Source organism: Austrofundulus limnaeus, unplaced genomic scaffold (genome assembly GCF_001266775.1).
Source record: "Austrofundulus limnaeus strain Quisiro unplaced genomic scaffold, Austrofundulus_limnaeus-1.0 Scaffold131, whole genome shotgun sequence".
NCBI classification, from domain to species: domain Eukaryota; kingdom Metazoa; phylum Chordata; class Actinopteri; order Cyprinodontiformes; family Rivulidae; genus Austrofundulus; species Austrofundulus limnaeus.
Genome location: NW_013952533.1, coordinates 314,885 through 323,662, shown reverse-complemented (window position 1 = coordinate 323,662; position 8,778 = coordinate 314,885). Strand labels below are relative to the sequence as shown.

Here is an 8,778-nt window from a genome sequence, read left to right as displayed (position 1 = left end):
TTGTTATTCAACGAGTTAAACCTTTGTATATTTTTTCTTTTTTATAAACTAAAGATTATTTTTGATTGAATTTATTTATTTGAGAAAATGGGGCAGATAAAATAAGATTTTATCATCTTCTGCTACCTTTCATTTAATTTATGATTTGTATTTCTGTTGTATGTTGAATTTATGTTGTTGTTTTTCTTTAAAGAAATGAATAAACTAACTGAACTGAACTGAACTGAACTGAACTGAACTGAACTGAACTGAACTAAATGTACAGAACTCTAGTGGGGCGTTGTTCTGCAGCTGACAACCTAATCACAAACTAACCTAAACCCTTATAACTGTGGAAATAATGAAAAAAAATCAACCTGACACCAGTCCTCACCTGTTCTTTCTGGATCTATTATAATTAATATGGTTTTTAAACAGGACCTCACACCCTGAAACTCCACCCTTTCTCCTCTCTCTTCAATGAATCAGTTCTTCTTATGATTAAAAAAAGTTTAAAAAGCATGAACCAGCTAATTCATATTTCACTAAACTAATTTCAGACCTCACCTGAACTCCCTCCATCTCTCCAAAACTAAACTACCATAATTTTCCTTGTAAGACATTATTGCACATAATATTTAATACAGTATAATGCCATGCATTTAAACTATGATCAGATGTTGCTCTTGTGTGTTATTCACCGGCATTACTCTGAAAAAACAATAATAAATAAGTCCTGCTGCTGCTGTTTCAGTCTTTCACCCGTCCATTTTAGCAACACTTTCCTAAAATAAATCACCTAACTCAATTTTGCCAACAAAGGACTGGGGTGATTATTTTAGGAAGGTGGCGATAGTTTCTCCATCCTGGCTCTACCTGGCTGGGCTGCTGAGAACTACTGAAAGAAGCTAGCTTGATACTCACAGTTAGCCGTAGGTGAGTTTCATTGCGTTTTTTTCCCCTTGGGACAAATTCCACCCATTTTATCGCTTATTTCCACAAGACACCTGCTTTTATTTTTCTCGCAGTCATGTTAAAAGAAATCCCAAATTTGACTTTGCCGCTTTCTCTCAACTTTTGTTGTTATGTTGCCGAGTGCTGAGCCGCGGCAGATTGTAAACAAATGACGTTATGGATCATGAGGTGCCGTAAACCGCCTGCAGCTAGCGTGAAACTGCTCAATGTAAAAAATATTAATTGTTTAATCAGTCCACACGGCTTAAAAAATTGACGAAAACTAAAACAAAGAATATTCTGTCAATAATTTTAGTTAGTTTTAGTTAGTTTTGTAAAAAGATTATACAGTTTCAGTTAGTTATTATTTTCTTCATTTTGTTTTAGTTTTTATTTATTTCAGTTAACTAAAAAGTTTTTTAAATGTTAGTTTTCGTTTTTTCGTTAGATTTAGTTAACTATAATAACCCTGGTCGGATCATTGTTCTGTCAACCCTGACTGTCTTATGTCTCCATGTTTCCTGAACCTTTTGACCCAACCAAGTGAGTTTTTGTGCTGCACGGACAGCCCTTTTGATTTATATTAAAGGACTTGCTTTTGAGTTTTTTGAACCTGCCTGAGCCCTGGGTTATTTGCCTGCTAAAGCCTGACATTTTAACTGTTTTAGGAAAACTGTATCTGACCAAAATCGGCCTGTAAAACCAGGTACACATGAATCTCGGAATGAAAAATTACAGGCTTTTGGTGCTTCAACTAAAGATTTTTAACAATTAAATTCACTCAATAATCTTTGGATTTTCTACATTAAAAGTTAGCCCATCCCTGGAACAAAACTCTACCTTCTGTGCACAGTGAACTTTGACCAGTGACCTCAGTGCTGCCTGTTATTGCTCATTTATTAACCTTGAGGTAGGTACCGCCTGACAAACACAAGCTAAATTTTAATTTACCAAGCAGAAATGTGAGAATTAGCTATACAAGGACATATACAGCACATGCTTACAGGGGCATATAAGAGCAGAACAATGTAATTATTCAACTAAACAAGATTATTAAAATTAAACATGTATTTTCACATTTTTTATTAGTTTTAATTCACCTTAATTGATCTTTTCTTAAGGTATCTGCAACAAATAAGGCATCAGGTAACATGAAGAAAGTCAACAACTAAGTGAGATTATGTGTGTTTATTACTCTGGGCAGAGCTGCCTTCACTTTGTGTGTGGGGAGGCTCACCGGGACATAACGCCTGCAAGATGCCATGACTGGTCCTTAGGGTGCTGGTCAGGTGTCTTTGTGTGCTTCCAGTAAAGAGCAGGAAGTAGTCCACGCCCTCAAAATCTGCAGCCAGCTCTTCATCGGAGAGCTGCAGTGTGATAATACAATGACCCTGCAGAGACAGTGACACAATAAGAGGAATGAAGAACAAAAACTACAAAGGTAAAAGAACACAACACATATCAAGAAATGTTTGTATATGCTGTCACACTGAAAAACAAAATAAAGATAATCACAAATAATAAATCTGATTTAATGTTCTGTTTTTTTTTTTTTTTTTCCCCATCAAACCAAGAAGATTGTTTTCCGATAAGTGAAACATTCATGTTTTGTGGTCTGTGGGAGGAAACCCGAGTGGCCGGAAAAAACCCATGCATGCACATAGAGAACATGCAAACTCTGGTCCCCAGAGTTCCTTCAACAGAACCAACTGAGCCACCCTATTGTTAACTGCATAAGCAAAAAATTATTTAAAAGAAACATGCCATTATGAATCTGCTTCCACTGCAGTTTTCTCCCATAGCATTGTTGACGACTGACTGTTGTGTTTTAATAAGAAAAAAAAAGATGTAAAATTAGCAGGTCACATCAAAATGAACAAGCAAAAGCAAAGCTGTGACTTACATATGGTGATTCAGAGATTCAGATTCTGAGATTAGGGTCTTTATTTGACATCTGTACTTTTACACAAATTYCAGGTACATAGTAACTATTGTACATTGATTCCCTCCTATGATGTAAACAACAGTCAAAAACCTGAGTGACTTTTGCCCCCCCACCTTGTTCAAATCTAACCAAATTGGTGTCAAACGTTTGTGCTACGATTGTGCAGCAAAAACTTTCTTTTGTGCCACTATCGTTTTTAATTAATACTATTAAAATTATTATATTAATAAAAGTTTTTAGAGGTCATCGGAGGTCAACCAGCCTCCCCTCCCCCCCACACACACATACACATTACCCAAATCAAACAAAATTGGTGCTTATCTTTTGTGCCACGTTTGTGCTGCTCAAATTTTTGTTTGTGCTACTTTTCTTTTGAAGATATTAACAAAAGTATAAAGGTCAAAAGGTTAGCCAGCCCCCACACATTAACCGAATCAAACAAACGTGGTGTCAAACGTTTGTGCAGCAATTTTTTTTTGTTTGTGCCGCTATGGTTTTTGAAATATTAATAAAAAATTTTCCAGAGGTCAAAGGTCAACCAGCCCCCCCACACATTACGTAAATCAAACAAAACTGGTGTCAATCAGTTGTGCTACGTTTGGGCTGGTTTTTGCTGCTCAGTTTTTTGTTTGTGCTGATTTTGTTTTGAAGATATTAACGAAAGTGTACCAACATGAACTACATTTTGTTCATTCATCATATATGATATAAAAGCTGAATTTCCAAAACAGCTGTTCTTATTCACAAATTCTAATGCTTATATCATCAAGGGGAGGAGAAAAATCAGATTTTGACTGAAAAGAGATGACTTCAGAACAATTGAGAAATTGTATTCACTTTTAACGCTTCTGTTAGCATCAGCTCATAGAATTTGCCAATGAATGTTTACTTGGACAAAGTAACAGAAGGACTCCCAAATGCATTTTTTTCCAAATACCGTACAGCCAAATAAACAACTGAACTTCAGGGGTTTTGTAAACCATTTTGGTCATGAGTTGGTAAAAATTGAATAACTAAAGCCTTTTTCTGCCCATAAACAAATCAATATAGGTGCAAACCCCCCTCCTGGTTTAACCTATTAGTTTTAAGGGGCAATGCATGTGCCTGCGGGTAATTTATTCTTACACACAAAGCAAAACGTGGAATAGTCAAGTTTACAGCAGGACAATGCATGAGGCTAGAAAATGGCCTGCATGTAGGTAAATAACTGAACTTTGCCGCCCTCACCCACATTTACAGACAACTCTGTTTGCCTCTGGAAAAAAATAGCAATACCTATACCAAGATTTTTGCTGCACAAAACAGCACAAACGTTTGACACCAATTTTGTTAGATTTGAACAAGGTGGGGGAGCCAACTTCACTCAGGTCTCACACCTTACCAAATTTCCCTTGATGTGTCTTATAAGCCTCGGTTGTTGCACTTTTCTAAATGCATATCTTAAACCAGTGTCCTCAATTAGAATGGTAACTGACCCCTGCCCTAACTATATTGGGGCARCATGCTGGTAGGCCAATTTCTAACAAAATGAATATTTAAAATGGCATGATGATTATTTTATAACTCTGACGATATGTTCACACCGAAAATGTTTTGAGCAGCAAAAAAGCACCCAACGCCACTAGTTGGATGCTCTATGTTCAGACCGGGACAGAGACTAGATACGCGTCTGAAGAGGGAGGAGCATCTTGTTTTTTTTCCCAGTCTGTCTTCGGTGGATGAAATAAAGATAAAATAAAGAAAACGGCTTTGCTTTATTTACTACAGAGCAAGCAAACATTGCACACAGCAGATAATAAATTCACCMGATGATTTAGAGGTGGTTTGTTCGGTTAGTTTCGCCACTCCAGGAGCTGCGAGCTGACAGACTATTTTTGTCCCAAGCCCAGTTTAACACCGCGGTCAGTTTAACGAGCTGCTGACCAGACCCGCATCGGTGCTGATATCTCCAGCCAGAACATCAACTACAGATGTTCAATTTCAGCTAAAGAGCTCCTGTCCGTCTGTTTCGGTTTAGTGGGCAACATTCAGGAAACCATCATGTGGAAAAATGAGTCTCTCTGATTGGTTGTCAAGACGCTCGACGCGTCTTGACAACGTCGTTGAACAGGAGCATCGGCTGCTTTCTGCTACACCTTCATCGTTCCTTGCACGCTAAACAGACCTGACGTGCCACAAGACCCCTAGAGCATCCACCATAGACTTTGCATGTAAACTGGCTGCTCCTGCAGCTCAAAACGCGTTTAGTGTGAACGACCATGAAATGAGTCAATGCCCCTAATTTTCCAGCAGAAACGATGGGTTTTCAGATACCATGACAAAAAATTATTTTATCTAATTAGATAATTAATCTTTATCTTTTAATCCAATAAATGACTGTTAAAAATCCATTAGAAGCCCCTAAAAAATGTCCTAAAGTTAAAAGCAGCTTTAGGACAGCATGACAAGGATTTCTCAACAGACAGTTTTGTCATTTATGTTCTATACAGGTGTATAATCTGAGGCAGGTTTACACATGTTAAAAATGTAATATTGCCCAACCATGATGTAAACCAACACTGACAAGTTTTAAAAAGACCAAAACGGAAGAAGAAYGTAGTAAATCAACTCTAACTGAACCCTGTTCTGTTGAGTCAGAGTTGAAAACAGATGTGAACAAGACAGGATAATGTCACAGCTGCAGACGAGACAGGTTGGTATTCCTAGTAAAYATGACATTCCTGCATCTAGGTTCAAATTGGATAACTGGTCTTCATAATCTCAGCAGGTGTGTTGCATTGGGTGCTCCCATTACCACCATAACAGTTTGCAGCAATTAAGCTAATCCCTCAAATTAAATATGGTAATGATCTACTGATATTAAATTTATACAAGATGCAAACAAGGAGGGAAGAGATAAACTTAACACAAACTCAAAGACTGAAGTAAATAAAACGATGACATTGAAAAAAGTAGAAATGGATGTAATAGTTTAGAATTTTTTATTTTTTTATTTTTTTATTTTTATTTATTTATTTATTTATTTTTTGCTTTGTTAGCTTAGCTTACTAACAAATCATATAATATGGTGCATTTTGTATATACAATATCTGGAGCATGACTTAGTGATTTTATTGTTTAGATTAAAAATTAAATTTAGTTTATGCCTACTCTTTCTCAGCTATATTCTGCATACAAATAATACTGTATATCAACTGGTAAGTGCAACGATTGAAAAGTACAATTATAAAGTTACAGCAGTGTTTGCTTTATTTCTGAAGCAATTAAAGTCCAAGTCATGGCTGCACAATATCAAGAATGATGTGGTGCCATCTGAGGACTGACCAAGGGGGAGGAGGAATGACATGAAATGGCGATATTGTTTAAATTAGCTGCTTTCCACTGTGGGACTGCAGCTTGTTGACACCAAGAACGAATAATGGGACATTTCACCCGACTCAATCCGACCAGTGTTGCAGCCTTTTCACCAGCTCARACCAACAAGAGCAGCCTGACATGGCAGGCTGAGCGCTACTGGGTTAAAGGTGCTTCCTCCTCTCATAAAGTGGTCGCCTCAGGGCCTTGTTTCTTACAGGGTAGAGCCCTTTGCAGACAGCAGCGAAAGCTAACCAGCAGCCCTGGGAATAGTAGGCCTCTATTTGGCAGGCCAGTGATGTTGCTGAACAATTTGAGAGTGGAGGAAAATGTGTTCAAAGTCGACCCAGAGGCCACAGGCAGAGAGGAAGCCTGCAGTAACCTTCGGAGAGACAGAACTGAACAAACGGAGTAGCATGGAGGTGCATGCTTAGCAATGCTCAGAGTGTCAGCTTTAACAAGCAGAGCAGAGGCACTGAAGTAAATGAGTTGTGGACAGGTGGAAGCCAGCAGGCATGACTTTCTCTCCATTAAAAACTCATCTCTTATCCTTAGCCCCAACTGAAAATTAAGTGTTGCTGCTACAGAGCAGACTGGAACCATAAGTGGATTTGGCAGTTTGTACTCTATAGAAAAAATGAAAATGTATTGGCGTGAAATAAGTTCCACATTTTTATGAAGAACAAAGGAGAAGGAAAAAAAACCAGGAAGAAATTATGCTCTTCTCTGAAAAAGAGCAGCAAATCCCCTCAGACAGAAAACTGACTTGTTATATTTTGACACAATAACTGTTCAGGTTTCTTGCAGTAGTCCCATCGTATCCAAATTACTCTCAACTCGTAACAAAAAACAATAAAGACAAATTTATTTGACAACAAAACACCTGAAAACAGATTTAATAAACAAAACCCGGGAAGTCAATTGTATTACTAGTGATGTCAGCGTTGCAGCTTATTGAGACTGAAGAGGAGAGGGAAGAAAATCAACTGAATAAGATCATTGTGAGCTCTTTAGGAGTCAAATGTGTTGGCAGCCATGGGGGTGGAGGTGGGGAAACAGAGATGTAAAACATCTGCTGAAGGCGGCAGGAAACAGAGCTGCAAGCAGCAACCTTTGCAAAACATGCAAACAAACACACTCGCATTGAAACTAACGTTGTCACTGAGTGCAATAACTACAATAACAAAGGAAATGTTTTTCCTCTTATTTGTCCAGCTGAAATGAAACAAAGAAACCTCAGTTTTGAAACTGTGTAGCGTGTGTGTGAGTGTAAATGGATGTCTGTACGAGTGTGCGCTCTGCTGGTTTTAAGTACTTAACAAAGTGACCCGCTGAGGCATTGACCTGCTAATCATGAAGCTTCAACAAGGAACAGGCAGCTCTTTAGCGACATGAAAAGCACAGCTGGAGGCTATGAACCCAACCCCCTCTTTCTGAGTATGAACATGCAAGTGAAGCCATTTCCACACATCTCAATGAGGCTATCCAACAAAGCTAATGACTGACTTTAGAACATTAAACACATCTTGTGGCAAATTTGGAAAATAAAATCAAYATTATAGGCTAACTTTAATCACCTAAACTAGTGGTTCCCAACCCTGGTCCTCAAGGAACACTACCCTGAAAGTTTTAGATGTTTCCCTGCTTTGACACACCTGATATAAACAAGTGCTTAACAAGCTTATGAAAACCTGCTGGAGCGCAAGAACACAACTAAAACATTGAGGATAGTGTTCCTCAAGGACCAGGGCTGGGAACCTTTGATTTAAACATTGAACATTTGCCACACATGAAACAGACAAAATGTCAAAAATGATACTTTGGGAATGCAAAATTGATGCAAAATTATGCAAAATTAGGGTTGTGCAATATTGGCAAAAAATATTAATAACAATTAATTGTGGAATTTAGCCAACAACTTTAATACGATTAACAGATGAACATTGCACGGCATGCTTTTGACTCTAAATCAGTTAACCTTTTAAAGTTATACTTACAAATTGTCAGCCAAACTAATTTCTTAATTTTAAACAGGTTAAAATAATAAGCTGTGAGTTTAAACCAAGAATTTTCACAATGTACAGTGGCAACACATCTTTATTAATGCAATATGCTACAGACTCACATCAATGCTTGATAGTGAGTCGCACATAAAACTGTTATCACTCTCCACTAATCGCACTAACTTCAAACTAACAAATATTGATTGTTGACAGTTTTTCTGATGATTAATTGCACATGATAAGATTTTGCCCAACCCTGTATAAAAACAGTTTTTAGCAACACCTTTGCAAAAGTGTTATTAATCAGTAGCTGCATTTCCATTGCAAATGTGCGCAAAACTTTGTCGATATTCTATTAATTATGAAAAACACAGTTTCGCAATTGTGCTGTTTCCTTTAAGTAAGAAATTCTATTAAAGTCACGCGTGAATACGTTTATTCTCACGTTAAGTCATTACAAACATGGTGGCAATGGGCACATGCATATTTGCTACCATATTTACAGTAGATATGTATGTATGTATAATATTTACAGTATATATA

At 37.4% G+C, this 8,778-nt stretch overlaps 1 protein-coding gene across 2 annotated transcripts in view; it reads right to left on the bottom strand.

The window, feature by feature from the left end:
* The window catches only part of akap13 (A-kinase anchoring protein 13), a gene marked incomplete in the record, with an annotated part of 138,567 nt that overhangs the window by 107,119 nt on the left and 22,670 nt on the right, over positions 1-8,778 (bottom strand). For both annotated transcript variants that reach the window (XM_014015552.1, XM_014015551.1), the window contains 1 exon segment: positions 2,171-2,324. In XM_014015552.1, coding sequence (XP_013871006.1) covers positions 2,171-2,324 — 154 coding nt within the window.